The 15,530-nt window shown below is 42.2% G+C and overlaps 1 protein-coding gene across 1 annotated transcript in view; it reads right to left on the bottom strand.

Annotated features, from left to right (window-relative positions):
* Positions 1–15,530, bottom strand: part of LECT2 (leukocyte cell derived chemotaxin 2) — a 61,012-nt gene that overhangs the window by 18,404 nt on the left and 27,078 nt on the right. Inside the window, exons 4-7 of the mRNA XM_084637957.1 lie at positions 13,903–14,910; positions 10,635–10,731; positions 9,266–9,417; positions 8,503–8,637 (exon numbers count right to left, since the gene is read on the bottom strand). Coding sequence (XP_084494083.1) covers positions 8,503–8,637; positions 9,266–9,417; positions 10,635–10,731; positions 13,903–13,948 — 430 coding nt within the window. The 5' untranslated portion in view covers positions 13,949–14,910. The remainder of the gene's footprint in view (positions 1–8,502; positions 8,638–9,265; positions 9,418–10,634; positions 10,732–13,902; positions 14,911–15,530) is intronic.

The raw sequence follows: 15,530 nt of genomic DNA, 5'->3' as shown, positions 1-15,530 counted from the left end.
CTTTCAGATACTTCTTTACATAAGTACATTAGAATGATCATACTGGGTCAGACCAAAGGTCCATTCAGCCCAGTATTCTGTCTTCCGACAGTGGCCAATGCCAGGTGCCCCAGAGGGAATGAACAGAAGAAGCAATCATCAAGTGATCCACCCATGTCACTCACTCCCAGCCACTGGCAAACAGAGGCTAGGGACACCATCCCTGCCCATCCTTGCTAATAGCCATTGATGGACCTATCCTCCATGAATTTACTTAGTTCTTTTTTGAACCCTGTTATAGTCTTGGCCTTCACAACATCCGCTGTCAAGGAGTTCCATTGTTTGTTTTAAACCTGCTGCCTATTAATTTCATTTGGGGACCCCTAGTTCTTTAGGCACACGCTCTCTCTTTCATATTCCGAGTTTTGCCCCGTACTGCACAGCTGTCCAAAATAGTACTCAGGCAAAAGCTCCCTAGCGGTTTCTCACGGTCCTTTTGTCCTAGGTGGCAGTTTTATGTTTAACAAGGTTCCATCCAGCTCATAACAGTACTTTATTCAGATATACTCCATTTATTTTTATGGACTCTTTGTGGAATAATGTATTTTTCAATGTGAGTATAGGTAGCAGAATCTGCCCCTTCGCAATTTAATAGAGAAACAAACCTATAGACATATTCTTGTGCTGAATGGAATGATGCCTCTTCAGCCATGTTATTACTATTTGCAGAAGAGGAAAAAGGTTACAATATCTGATACTCACAACAAATTAATCATATATGCCATGTCCATGATGAGTACGCCTAGAAATCATGTAGCTGATGTATGGAAAAGAATAACATGCCTTTATCTACACACAGGAGAGTACAGTTCTATGGTTTCACACTTTAATTGTATTTTTAAATCCTCTACAATTATTCAAAGAATCCAGTTGAACTTCCAAGAGCATTTATTATTTCCTGATAAAAATGATTATAGAGAGAGATACTGTAGGTATAGGTACTATAGGATTATATAGGTATATAAGGGGTTAAATTAGCTTGGTTAAAAAAAATTATAGCTTGCAGTTAACAGTCATGGGAAGGCCTTGAAAAATGTTACTCTTGGTTGGAAATACTGCGCTTGAAATGTGGCTTAACTGGAAAAATTGGACCTAAAAGGTAACTGATAACATAAGAGGAAAAGTCCTTGGAAAAGGTCCAGATTATCCGGGATGGTTCTAACAACAAAGGAGGCGTGTGCGTAGTGAACCAGTAATGACTCCAAACAGTCCAAAATGTGGGTTTTAGCTAGGATAGTAACAGCAACATGTTATACAGTAACAGCCACTTGTTTGCTGTACTATATAAAGGAACCAGGATTGCTAAGGGTATTTATCAGATCCTATCCAAACATGCTGAAGCAAGCCAGGATGCAAGAGTTATCCCGAGACTGATCCTTTCATGAGTATTCTGATCAAATACTTACGGATGTGTATTATTGTATGGATGTAACTGCTTACTGCTTAAGCTTTTAAACATGTTTGGGGCAATTGCACAAATACAATTTGGCCTTTAGATTTAATAAAGCAATTTATGGTTAAATGGGTGTTACGGTGGTGACAACGATATCCAACGGCTATACAGAAGTGGATACATCCACTGAATCAGTAATAAAGAAGAGATGTGAGAAATATGTCTGAGCTACTAATGGTTCTGCAAAGGCCTTCACAATGAACATAGAGGTGCAAGTGCTAGAGGAGCCAACTAGGGGGGAGCTTTTCTTGACCTGCTGCTCACAAACCGGGAAGAATTAGTGGGGGAAGCAAAAGTGGATGGGAATCTGGGAGGCAGTGACCATGAGTTGGTTGAGTTCAGGATCCTGACACAGGGAAGAAAGGTAAGCAGCAGGATACGGACCCTGGACTTCAGGAAAGCAGACTTCGACTCCCTCAGGGAACGGATGGGTAGGATCCCCTGGGGGACTAACATGAAGGGGAAAGGAGTCCAGGAGAGCTGGCTGTATTTCAAGGAATCCCTGTTGAGGTTACAGGGACAAACCATCCCGATGTATCGAAAGAATAGTAAATATGGCAGGCGACCAGCTTGGCTCAATGGTGAAATCCTAGCGGATCTTAAGCATAAAAAAGAAGCTTACAAGAAGTGGAAGGTTGGACATATGACCAGGGAAGAGTATAAAAATATTGCTCGGGCATGTAGGAATGAAATTAGGAGGGCCAAATCGCACCTGGAGCTGCAGCTAGCAAGAGATGTCAAGAGTAACAAGAAGGGTTTCTTCAGGTATGTTGGCAAAAAGAAGAAAGCCAAGGAAAGCGTGGGCCCCTTAATGAATGAGGGAGGCAACCTAGTGACAGAGGATGTGGAAAAAGCTAATGTACTCAATGCTTTTTTTGCCTCTGTCTTCACGAACAAGGTCAGCTCCCAGACTGCTGCGCTGGGCATCACAACATGGGGAATAGATGGCCAGCCCTCTATGGAGAAAGAGGTGGTTAGGGACTATTTAGAAAAGCTGGACGTGCACAAGTCCATGGGGCCGGACGAGTTGCATCCGAGAGTGCTAAAGGAACTGGCGGCTGTGATTGCAGAGCCGTTGGCCATTATCTTTGAAAACTCGTGGCGAACGGGGGAAGTCCCAGATGACTGGAAAAAGGCTAATGTAGTGCCAATCTTTAAAAAAGGGAAGGAGGAGGATCCTGGGAACTACAGGCCAGTCAGCCTCACTTCAGTCCCCGGAAAAATCATGGAGCAGGTCCTCAAAGAATCAATCCTGAAGCACTTACATGAGAGGAAAGTGATCAGGAACAGTCAGCATGGATTCACCAAGGGAAGGTCATGCCTGACTAATCTAATCGCCTTCTATGATTACTGGTTCTGTGGATGAAGGGAAAGCAGTGGATGTATTGTTTCTTGACTTTAGCAAAGCTTTTGACACGGTCTCCCACAGTATTCTTGTCAGCAAGTTAAAGTATGGGCTGGATGAATGCACTATAAGGTGGGTAGAAAGTTGGCTAGATTGTCGGGCTCAACGGGTAGTGATCAATGGCTCCATGTCTAGTTGGCAGCCGGTGTCAAGTGGAGTGCCCCAGGGGTCGGTCCTGGGGCCGGTTTTGTTCAATATCTTCATAAATGATCTGGAGGATGGTGTGGATTGCACTCTCAGCAAATTTGCGGATGATACTAAACTGGGAGGAGTGGTAGATACGCTGGAGGGCAGGGATGGGATACAGAAGGACCTAGACAAATTGGAGGATTGGGCCAAAAGAAATCTGATGAGGTTCAATAACGATAAGTGCAGGGTCCTGCACTTAGGACGGAAGAACCCAATGCACAGCTACAGACTAGGGACCGAATGGCTAGGCAGCAGTTCTGCGGAAAAGGACCTAGGGGTGACAGTGGATGAGAAGCTGGATATGAGTCAGCAGTGTGCCCTTGTTGCCAAGAAGGCTAATGGCATTTTGGGATGTATAAGTAGGGGCATAGCGAGCAGATCGAGGGACGTGATCATCCTCCTCTATTCGACATTGGTGAGGCCTCATCTGGAGTACTGTGTCCAGTTTTGGGCCCCACACTTCAAGAAGGATGTGGATAAATTGGAGAGAGTCCAGCGAAGGGCAACAAAAATGATTAGGGGTCTGGAACACATGACTTATGAGGAGAGGCTGAGGGAACTGGGATTGTTTAGTCTGCGGAAGAGAAGAATGAGGGTGGATTTGATAGCTGCTTTCAACTACCTGAGAGGTGGTTCCAGAGAGGATGGTTCTAGACTATTCTCAGTGGTGGAAGAGAACAGGACAAGGAGTAATGGTCTCAAGTTGCAGTGGGGGAGGTTTGGATATTAGGAAAAACTTTTTCACTAGGAGGGTGGTGAAACACTGGAATGCGTTGCTTAAGGAGGTGGTGGAATCTCCTTCCTTAGAAGTTTTTAAGGTCAGGCTTGACAAAGCCCTGGCTGGGATGATTTAATTGGGGATGGGTCCTGCTTTTGAGCAGGGGGTTGGACTAGATGACCTCCTGAGGTCCCTTCCAACCCTGATATTCTATGATTCTGTGATTCTATGATAGAGCAAATGTTGGGGTAAAAAGTGTATATTTCACTCAAACCTGTTTTCTTGCATAGGACTTGATCACTTGGAGGAAAGGCCCTTTATACAGTAGTAACTGAAAAATACATAAATGTAATTACACCCAACAGACTTACATTTAATGACAGCAATTCATTTAAAAACAGAGAATGTTTCCTCTTCCATGGTTCTGGCCCTTACAGGACTGCAGATAGAGAAACAGTTTAAAATGGTCTAAGCCTTTCGATCTTTGTCATTATTTAAAACCATTTAGAGGCTTTTGGGAGAAACCCCAAATTGCTGATGGAGTTAATATACTGTTACCTGTCTATAGTCTCTCTTATGTGATAGACATAGATTAATACTTTATTTTACTGTAATCTTTCAGTAACTTCTAAGGATTTTGCTGTTAAAGTATTTATACAAAATTAAGATGCTGATTTTCAAAAGCACAAGTAGCAGTTAAGACCGGATCTGCCCCTACTTCCTGAAGAGTGGTTTTTCCAGCAAAAAAATTCTAGTTTAAAATCAGCAATATTACAAAATTATTTTGACTTACCAGATGAAATCAAGGTGGCAACAATGATTGTTCTGACGATGAGCATCTTCGTCTGTATCACCAGAGTTGTGGTTTCAAGTGAAGGATCTAAAATACATTGCTTTCAATTTATGCACTCCAAAAGAGGTTGTTGTCTCATTTCCGAGCCAATCAGTCATTATCAGGGAAATTTAAGGAGCGTCAGTTATCTTGACTGGGAACAGAGCCTTTTCTCTCGTGGTGTCCCAGCAGGGCAGATAATAAACAGTGTGGCATCGCCAAACCCTTTGGCAAAAGTACTTATGTGGTATAGGAGAATGCAATGCAATTAACTTGTTTGGGGTGTTTTTAACAACTGAACAAGGGGTTTAAAAATAATAAGGGGAGAATTCAAGGACAAATGGCAGACATCTTTCTCTGCACTCAGCAGTCTGTAGTTATCTTTCTGAAATCAGGAATTTAATTGGATGGAAGGTGGGAAGAGAATTCAAAGTGATTTGTAAAGCTACTTGGGCAGGTCTGCAGACAAACACCGCTCCCCCCCCCCTACACCCTTTGGGGAGAAATTCAGCTACTTGGACAATTATGTACTTCACAAGGTGACCACTGAGTAATGAATAAGGCAAACTGAAGCTATTTTGGGGAAGGGAGGGAATGTGATCTATTGCTGATAGCTGAGGACTGAGAGCTAAGTTTGTATTCTTGGCTCTTCCTCTGCCAGGGGTATGCCTTTAGGGAGTTATTATTTCCCAAATGGCCTAGCTGTAAAAAAAAAAAAAAAAAAAAAAAAGAGGGGGGGGAAGAGAAAAATTAGGTCACATATAATTTTATTATGGGACTTTCAGACATGGTGGATGTACTCTCAGCCCTCTTCCTTTCATGTCCCCTTTCCTTTTACTTTTAAGTAGAATACATACTTTGGAAGAGAAGATTTTGATATTATCTGACATAGGAATAACTGATCCAACCACCAAGTCTGTCTTACAGAACTTTGAAAGAATTTCCATGCTTGACTTAGATTGTAAAATCTTTGGAGCAGGGAATCTCTGTCTGTTGTTTGTACAGCCCACGGCAGAATGCGGCTCTGGCCCATGACTGGGACTCCTGGGTGCTTTTGTAATATAAATAATGAATAACAACTGGGGATTTGCAGTTTGCAAGTGTTCCACTATTGCTAGGAAAGAAGCGAGCAGCTCCAAGCCCCTTCTTCCATGCAGCCCTCATCTAAAGCCTCCTGAAGCCTATTCTTAGACTTCAGTGCACTCCAGATCAGGTTATGGACCCTGGACTTCAGAAAAGCAGACTTTGACTCCCTCAGGGAACTGATGGGCAGGATCCCCTAGGAGGCTAATATGAGGGGGAAAGGAGTCCAGAGAGCTGGCTGTATTTTAAAGAAGCCTTGTTGAGGACGCAGGAACAAACCATCCCAATGTGTAGAAAGAATAGTAAATATGGCAGGCAACCAGCTTGGCTTAACAGTGAAATCCTTGATGATCTTCAACACAAAAAAGAAGCTTCCAAGAAGTGGAAGATTGGACAAATGACCAGGGAAAAGTATAAAAATATTGCTTTGGCGTGCAGGAGTGAAATCAGGAAGGCCAAATCACACTTGGAGTTGCAGCTAGCAAGAGATGTTAAGAGTAACAAGAAGGGTTTCTTCAGGTGTGTTAGCAACAAGAAGAAAGTGAAAGAAAGTGTGGGCCTTTACTGAATGAGGGAGGCAACCTAGTGACAGAGGATGTGGACAAAGCTAATGTACTCAATGCTTTTTTTGCCTCTGTCTTCACGAAGAAGGTCAGCTTCCAGACTACTGCACTGGGCAGCACAGGATGGGGAGGAGGTGACCAGCCCTCTGTGGAGAAAGAAGTGTTCAGGACTATTTAGAAAAACTGGACGAGCACAGGTCCGTGGGGCCGGATGCGCTGCATCCAAGAGTGCTAAAGGAGTTGGATGTGATTGCAGAGCCATTGGCAATTATCTTTGAAAACTCATGGCGATCGGCGGAGGTCCTGGACAACTGGAGAAAGGCTAATGTAGTGCCCATCTTTAAAAAAGGGAAGGAGGAGGATCCAGGGAACTACAGGCCAGTCAGCCTCACCTCAGTCCCTGGAAAAATCATGGAGCAGGTCCTCAAGGAATCAATTCTGAAGCACTTAGAGGAGAGGAAAGTGATCAGGAACAGTCAGCATGGATTCACCAAGGGCAAGTCATGCCTGACTAATCTAATTGTCTTCTATGACAAGATAACTGGCTCTGTAGATGAGGGGAAAGTGGTGGACATGTTATTCCTTGACTTTAGCAAGGCTTTTGGCACGGTCTCCCACAGTGTTCTTGCCAGCCAGTTAAAGAGGTATGGGCTGGATGAATCGACTATAAGGTGGATAGAAAGCTGGCAAGATCGTTGGACTCTACGGGTAGTGATCAACAGTTCAATGTCTAATTTGCAGCCAGTATCAAGTGGAGTGCCCCAGGGGTCGGTCCTGGGGCTGGTTTTGTTGAACATCTTCATTAATTATCTGAATAATGGGATGGATTGCACCATCAGCAAGTTTGTGGATGACACTAAGCTGCGGAGAAAGGTAGATACGCTGGAGGGTAGGGCTACAGTGACCTAGAGAAATTGGAGGATTGGGGCAGAAAAAATCTGATGAGGTTGGGGCAGAAGATTGGGACAGAAGAAATCTGATGACAAGGACAAGTGCAGAGTCCTGCACTTAGGACAGAAGAATCCCATGCACTGCTACAGGCTGGGAATCGACTGGCTAAGCGGCAGTTCTGCAGTAAAAGACCAGGGGATTACAGTGGATGAGAAGCTGGATATGAGTCAACAGTGTGCCCTTGTTGCCAAGAAGACTAACAGCATGAACCATGACGTCCATCATTTCATGATCACTTTCACCCAAATTACCTTCTACCTTCAGATTCACAATCAATTCCTCCCTGTTAGGCAGAATCAAGTCTAAAATGGCTGTCTCCCCGCTTACTTCCTTCACTTTCTGAAACAGAAAGTGTTCCCCAATGTATTCCAAGAAATTATTGGAAATTTTATGTTTTGCCTTATTACTTTTCCAAAAGATGCCTCAGTAATTAAAGTTCCCTGTAACTACCAGGTCATTTGTTTTTGATATTTTTGTTGTTTGTTTTAGAAATGCCTCATCCGCCTCCTCTTCCTGATTTGATGTAGACCCTTACCATAACGTCACCCCTAACATCCACATTTTATCTTTACCCAGAGGTTTTCAACTAGTCTGCCTCTCAGCTCCTTCTGGACCTCAAAACAAGTATACATATTCTTGTTGTATAATGCAACCCCTCCTTCCTTTATTTCCTGCCTGTCTTTCTTAAAAAAACTATCCTGCTCTATTCCAATATTTGAGTCACCCCAAAATTTATCCCTCTAAGTCTCTGTGAAGCTAATTAAGTCATATTTTAGTTTAGGCCCAGCCCCTGGCCCTGGCTGTTTCATGCAGGGAAAGAGGACATCCCATCATCCTCCCTCCCCCTGCAGCCCAGCCAAATCTAGCAGTTGAGCCCAGCGCAGGGTAGGAGCCACTGGCCACGGCATCCCCACCCCCAAAGTGATTTACCTCTTCACTGGGGAGACACGTGTGACTGCTCTTGTGGCTTCCCTTTGCTTTCCTATCAGAAAGTCATTTTTCTATGGGGAAGCAAAGAAATCTGTGGGGGACATGAATTCTGTGGGCGTGCAGTGGCGCAGAATTTCCCCGGGAGTAATATACATTTTTATTTTGCTGTATGTATAAAATGTCTTTTCCCATGGACTACCTTTTTAAATTTACCCTATCTGAGTAGGGGGCGGAAGAAACTTGCTTTTGTTTGCTCAGATGATTTTATTTGGGATTTTGTACATTTCCATTTAATATACATTTCCATTTATAAGTAGCGAGTGACATTAAAGCGGTTACATTTCTGGACATGAACATGAGATGTTATACCAGGATATACTCTCTGCATTGGCATCATTTCTCCAATGGTTTGCCCCTTGTTGATCCGACCTCTGTATTTAACAGGCCTGATATAGAACATCTGGACACAGAAACCTTGAGAGGAGGAGGAGAGGGGGGAAAAAGATTTAGGAAGGATAAAGGAAACATCAAACTTTGATCATCATCTGATCTCCTTGGTTGATTTTACTCTGACAATTTTCTGATTATCTTCCAATCTTGTACTGTCATTGGTGTTAGCACTGCTGGGAGTACTAGTGCAGTCCAGCTAACAGTATTCATGAAGTTGGTGTTATTAGACTGGTGTCTTTGGGAGGTCAGGGGAGGAATTTTTTTCTTACGGAACCAAACTACCATGTATTTCAAGCTCCTTTTTATTTTCATCTTTTTTTCCTTCACTTTAGGCCCTCATTTTTGTTCCTTTGTCTAAGTGGGTGGAGAGCTAGAGGGGAAAAGGAGTGTGGTGCTGGTCCTTTTGTTGGAGAATTTGGCCTGCCTTGTGTTTGAGTTAGAGTTGTACCTGTATTCAAATATAGGACCAGATAGTTTTGAGTGAAACGTTGACATTGGCCTACTTTACACAGTTATGATTTGCTTACCGTCTAAGTTTGTTTAGATTGTGCTTCTACCGTAGCTCTCCAATTGGTTAAGAACAGAAGGTAATCTTGTTTAATGACAAATCTTTATTAAATATTTAAATATTAGTGTATGGGAGCTCAGTTACCTGATCCACGAAGTTGGACACCATTATCAATGACACTGCTCCCTCCATGGGGGTTAATTCGTCTCTCAATCATGCCACTGAAAGGAGCATACACTGTTGAGCCATCTCTGCATATAACATCCACCCCTAGGTGCTTTCTTCGACCGTCCTTTCTGCAAATGTGTAAGTAATGAGACAATGCTGACTTACATGTTCATTAGCCCTAAAGCCTCACACGAGATACACCAGGTAGATTTAAAGCAACACAGGGGGGTATGGCTACCATTGTTAGCTTAGTTGTGTTTCAAATTTTTGTATTTCTGCAATGGAAGAAGGGTTTGAGGGTTCAGTCCAGTTATAATAATTGCAAATCTCTCTCAACTGTTACCAGAGCAAGTCAAAAATATATTATATTTTCCATAAAACTTATTGAAGAAAATAAAATCTTCACTTTTACACTTTTTTAGTGTTTTGGGGGTATACCAGGGTTTCAAAAAAACAAAAAAAGTAACACAACCTCCCCACCCCCAACATAGATATTTCCTTTGTTTAAAATGAAAAAAAAAATTCACATTTTGAGGTTTTTGATATTTGTGAAAACACAGAAAAATTCCTTGAACAAAAGGAAAATTTCTCAAGAAGATCTGAGAGGAAAAAAAGCCTTTAATCATTGAGATTAAAAAATAGCAAATTAGTGAATTTGATAGAACTGTTCAAAACATTTCCATCTACTCTTAATATCTCCAGTTAGTTTGATGGTGCTGCAGACTCATTTACAAGGCTCAAAAGAACACTGGACCTTCCACTAGTGTAAATCAGCAGAACTGCAATGACTTCACTACTGCTATACTGACTTACACAGGTTGAGCACCTGACCTATTTGTTCGGAACTGAGGTCACTCAAGTGTGTGGCAGTGAGACCATTTCAATGTCATTTCTAAACTAGTTCTGTCCCACCCGTGTCTAGAACAACAAACTGAACAGCCTCAGAGAGCTGCATGTGAAATCTGGTGGTCTGAGTCCAGTTCCTAGTGGGCAAATGTCCTGTCCCTATCACAAAAATCCTTAGAAACAACATTAAAGTAACTAAGGATCCATCCATGAGGGCCAAGGACTGAATGGGTCATGGAGACTACTCTCTCCTTATTCTCAGAGTGATTTTGTCACGTGGGGGATTAATGCACGCTGGAAGGATTGTTGTCCTGGTTCTTCTTTAGTGAACTGCTCTTCAGTGGTGTCATTCTGACAGACTTCAGAAGCCCTGAGTGCTTTAAATGATGGTTAAACTCAGAAGTTTTGGTTCTTGGTGAACATCTCGTTATTTTAGCAACAACAACGAACAAACAAAACACTCGTTCCACACACAGAAAAAGTGCTCTCGGTATACTACCTTGGAGCTGCATAATATCCACAGCCATATCCATCACAGCCCCTTGCTTTGTTCATAGGATTCCCGGCACATATCTGTCCCCATGGTCCTGCAGCAACTTAAGAAGAAATGGAATATACAAAATTGAAGCTTTTTTGCCTTGTACAAAACATAATGTTGCATATTAAATGTTTGGTACGCAACTAATAGATTTAAAATAGGAGGACACTGAACTTTCTTTAGTAATATGCGTTATCATGTGTCACTTTCGAATATACATTGGTTGTGTGAGTGCCACAGATGAATGGCTCTTTATTTCTTTAAGTTAGTGTGAACAGAGTGGTGTTCTTTCTTCTTTTAAATAGAATACACAGTACAGAAGAGAAGATCTTGATATTTTTGACACAGGAATAATTGATCCAAGCCAAGTTTTTCTTTCAGAACTCTGAAAGGATTCCCATACTTGACTTAGATTGTAAACTCTTTGAAGCATAGGCTCTTTTTTGTGTGTGCGTTTGTATACCACCTGGCCAATGACTGGAGCACGTAGGTGATACTGCAATAGGAATAAACTTAGAATCGAATAGCCGAAAATAGCAAGAGCACCCTTTTCAGCCAGCTCCCTGAACCAAGAAACCTTTCTCCAATTTTTTGCAAGGTCAGCCACTGCACTTTCTGATACTCCTTTAGGCTCGCTCTCTGTCTCTCATATTCCCAGTTTTGCTCCATACCACACACCAGCCCAAAACAGTACTCAGCTAAAAGCTCCCCGGCAGTTTCGCATACTCCTTTCATCCTAGGTGGCAGATTTATGCCCAACAAGGTTCCACCCAGCTCATAACAATACTTTATTCTAGATTTGCTGCATTTATTTTTATGGACCTGTAGCGGGGCGAGACTCACCGGTGCGGTGCCTCCTGCTGGTCGTCCAGGGAATTAGCTCTTCACCAGCACTGGAGTGCCCTCTGCATGCCAGTGTCTCCCCTACCACTGGCCCCATGTCCCTCCTGGACCCCGGTGCCTTTTCCCCTGGGGTTCTGCCCCAGCAGGACCCCCACTCTGGGTTTCCCCTCCCAGAGGAACCCCCAACCCTCTAAACCCACCTTGCCTCAGTGGCTACTGCCAGTCATCAGCTAGCTCCCATTCACTGGGGCAGACTGCACTGCAATGGCCACTCATCACAGGCCAGGGGGTAGGACCTGCTGTCTTTGCCTATCCTCAGGCTGCCCCTCTGCAGCCCAAGTGCTTCTGTAGGCTTTCACCAGGGCCTGCAGCCTGTGGGTTTATCAGGCTGGAGCTCCCCAGCTCTCTTTGCCCTTCCCCAGAGCTGCTCTGCTCAGGCACCCTGTTCCCAGGCAGCTCACCTTTCCCACTCCAAGGCTAGAATGGGACTCCTCAGCTTCTGGCCCACTGCCCTCTTATAAGGGCCAGCTGGGCCCAAAATGAGCTGTCCACAGCTGTGGCTGCTTCCCCACAGCTTCTCCCAGCGGTTCTCACTCCATTTCCCAGCTGCAGCCCTCCCCAAGGCTGCTTTTCACCCCTGTCTGTGGGAGTAGGGCAGCTGCCCCACTTGAGGACCCTTTGTAGAATAATGTATTTGTCAATGTGAGTATAGGTAGCAGAATCCATCCCTTGGCAATTTAATATAGAAACAAACCTACAGAAATATTCTAGGATGATGCCTCTTCAACCATGCTATTACTATCTGCAGTCGAGGGAAAAGGTAATAATATCAGATACTCACCACAAGACATTAATCATGTATGCCACCTCCATAATGAGTTCACCTAGTAATCACATAGCTGATGTATGGGAAAGAATAACATGCCTTTCTCTACACACAGGAGAGTATAGCTCTATGGTTTCACACAGTAGTTTAATAGTATTTTTAAATCCTCTACAATTATTCAGAGAATCCAGTTGAACTCTCAGGAAACAAAAAATTCTCTTGGTACAGTGATTGCATAGAGAGATACTGTAGGTATAGCTGTTGTCAGATAATATAGATATATAAACGGTTCAATTAGCTTGGTTAAAGAAAACACATGTTTACTGTTAGCAGTTGTGGGAAGGCTTTGAAAAATGGTCTGCTTGATTGGAAATACTGGGCTTGAAATGTGGTTTAATTGGGGGTGGGATGGTGCGGGGGAATGGACCTAAAAGGTAACTGATAACATAGGAGGAAAAGACCTTGGAAAAGGCCCCAGTTATCCGGGATGGTTCTAACAGTAAAGGAGGATTGTGCCTAATGAACCAGTAATGACTCCAAACAGGTCAAAACCTGGTTATTATGACATCACTTGAGTCAATATGACATCAGTTGTTTGCTGCATTGTATAAAAGAACCAGACTTGCCAAGGGTATTTCTCAGATCCTTCATGCTGAATCAAGCCAGGTTGCAAGGGTTATCCCGAGACTGATCCATTTGTGAGTATTCTGATCAAATGCTTATGGAGTGTATTATTGTATGGCTGTAACTGCTTATTGCTTCAGCTTTTAGACATATTTAAAGCAATTGCAAAAAGACAATTTGGCCTTTAAATTTAACAAAGGAATTTATGGTTGAATGGGTGTTGTGGTGTTGTCCTGTATAAACAATTCTATCCAATGGCTATACAGAAGTGGATACACATACCAAATCACTAGTGAAGAAGGGATGTGAGAAATATGTTTTGAGATACTAGTGGTTCCATAAAGGCCTTCACAATGAATATAGAGTAAATGTTGGGATAAAAAGTGTGTCTCTCTCTCAAACCTGTTTCCTTCCACAGGACTTGATCACTTGGAAGAAAGGCCCTTTATATAGTAGTAACTGAAAAATATGTAAATATAATCACATCCAACAAACTTACATTGAATGACAGCAATTCACTTAAAAAGAGAGAACATTTCTTCCTCCATGGTTCTGGTCCTTTGATTGAAGGATCACAAATAGAGAAACAGTCTAAAATGTCTAAACCTTTTGATCTTTGTCATTATTTAAAACCATTTCGAGGTTTTTGGGAGAAGCCCCAAATTGCTGATGGAGTTAATATACTGTTACCTGTCTATAGTCTCTCTTATGCAATGGACATAGATTAATACTATCAATATTTTACTGTAATCTTTATCAATAACTTTTATGGATTTTACTATTAAAGTATTTATACAAAATTAAGATGTGATTTTTCAAAAGCACAAGTGGCAGTTAAGACCAGATCTACTCCTATTTCCTTAAGAGGTGGGGGTTTTTTTGTAGCAAAAAATGCTAGTTTAAAATCAGCAATATTACAAAATTATTTTGACTTACCAGATGAAATCAAGGTAGCTACAATGATTGCTCTGACTATGAGCATCTTCGTCTGTGTCACCAGAGTTGTGGCTTCAAGTGAAGGGTCTAAAATACTTTGCTTTCTATTTATGCATTCCAAAAGAGGTTGTGTCTAAGTTCCCAGCCAATCAAACATTACTGGAGAAATTTAAGAGGAATCCGTTCTCTTGGTTGAGAACTTAATCTGTAAAGCCAAATACCAGCCGGAACAGAACCTTCTCTTGGGGGCGTCCCGGCAGGGCAGATAACAAATATTGTGGAAACACCTAACCCTTTGGCAAAAGTAATTATGTGGTTTTGGAGACTGCAGTGCAATTAGCTTGTCTGGGGTATTTTTAACAACAATGGGTTTAAAAATAGAAAAGGGGAGAATTCAAGGACAAATTGCAGATATCTTTTTCTGCATTCCTCATAAGTCTGTAGCTAAATTCCTGATTTCAGAAAGATAATTGAGTGGAAGGTGGGAAGGAAATCCCAGGTAATCTGTAAAGCTACTTAGGCAGGCCTGAAGACAAACACACACCTCAGTTTTGGGAAGGAAATCCGCTAGTTGGACAATTATGTACTTCACAAGGTGACCACTGAGTAATCAACCTTATTTTGGAAAAGTTGTGGGCAAATAGAACCTTATTAGTGTTCCAGGAAATGTTCTTCTGGTGTTGTCTCACCAGAAAATGGGACACTTCCTGCTCAGTTACATAAGTCTATTTCATTATACATCCTAGATATGATACACCTTCAGAGTTAACATCAGGAAAAGCCACAGGGTTACAGTCTGGAGCATGGCTGAATGTAAAAACAGGAAACCCTCTAATAATGTAGTGAAACCAAATTACATGAAATTCAAGAAATGGAGAATGCTGAAGCATGAATAAGGCAATGTGATCTATTGCTGGTATCCAGAGGCTGAGAGTTAAGTTTATAGTCTTGGCTCTTGCTCTGCCAGGTGTATGTCTTTAGGGAGTCATTACTTCCCATACGGCTGAGCTGTAAAATAAAAATGAAAAAATAGGTTACATATAATTTTATTATGAGATGTTCAGACCTGGTGGATGTACTCTTGACCCTCTTCCTTTCATTCCCCCTCTTTTTCCTTTCATAGTATCACACTTTCTTCTGAAAAGCAATTGCCTATCCAACCTTGTTGACAAAACCACAAGAGGAGGTTTAGATACAGGGGACTCAAACACAAATCCTTGTCCTCATAAAACTGGAGGGGGTTAGAATGAAATTAAATAGAACAATGGAAAGAAATAGTGTTAGTTTGTTTCAGAGTAGCAGCCGGGTTAGTCTGTATCAGCAAAAAGAAAAGGAGGACTTGTGGCACCTTAGAGACGAACAAATTTATCTGAGCATAAGCTTTCGTGAGCTACCGCTCACTTCATCGGATGCATGTAGTGGAAAATACAGTGGGGAGATTTTATATACACAGAGAACATGAAACATTCTTCTATACTTAGTGTCAACAAGGAAAAAAGAAGGGAAGAAAAGGGGAAAAAGCCAAGAAACCTGGAATGTTGAGAGATAATTTCCAATTTTATGAAAAACTGGATACTTTAAGAAAAGGGGCAATAGGTTATGAAAGCATTGAGTGCTAAATAAAAAGG

This window comes from Lepidochelys olivacea (assembly GCF_965140295.1).
Source record: "Lepidochelys olivacea isolate rLepOli2 genome assembly, chromosome: 8".
Lineage (NCBI taxonomy): Eukaryota > Metazoa > Chordata > Testudines > Cheloniidae > Lepidochelys > Lepidochelys olivacea.
The sequence above is the reverse complement of the archived record's forward strand: the minus strand, read 5'-3'. Positions and strand labels throughout refer to the sequence as shown.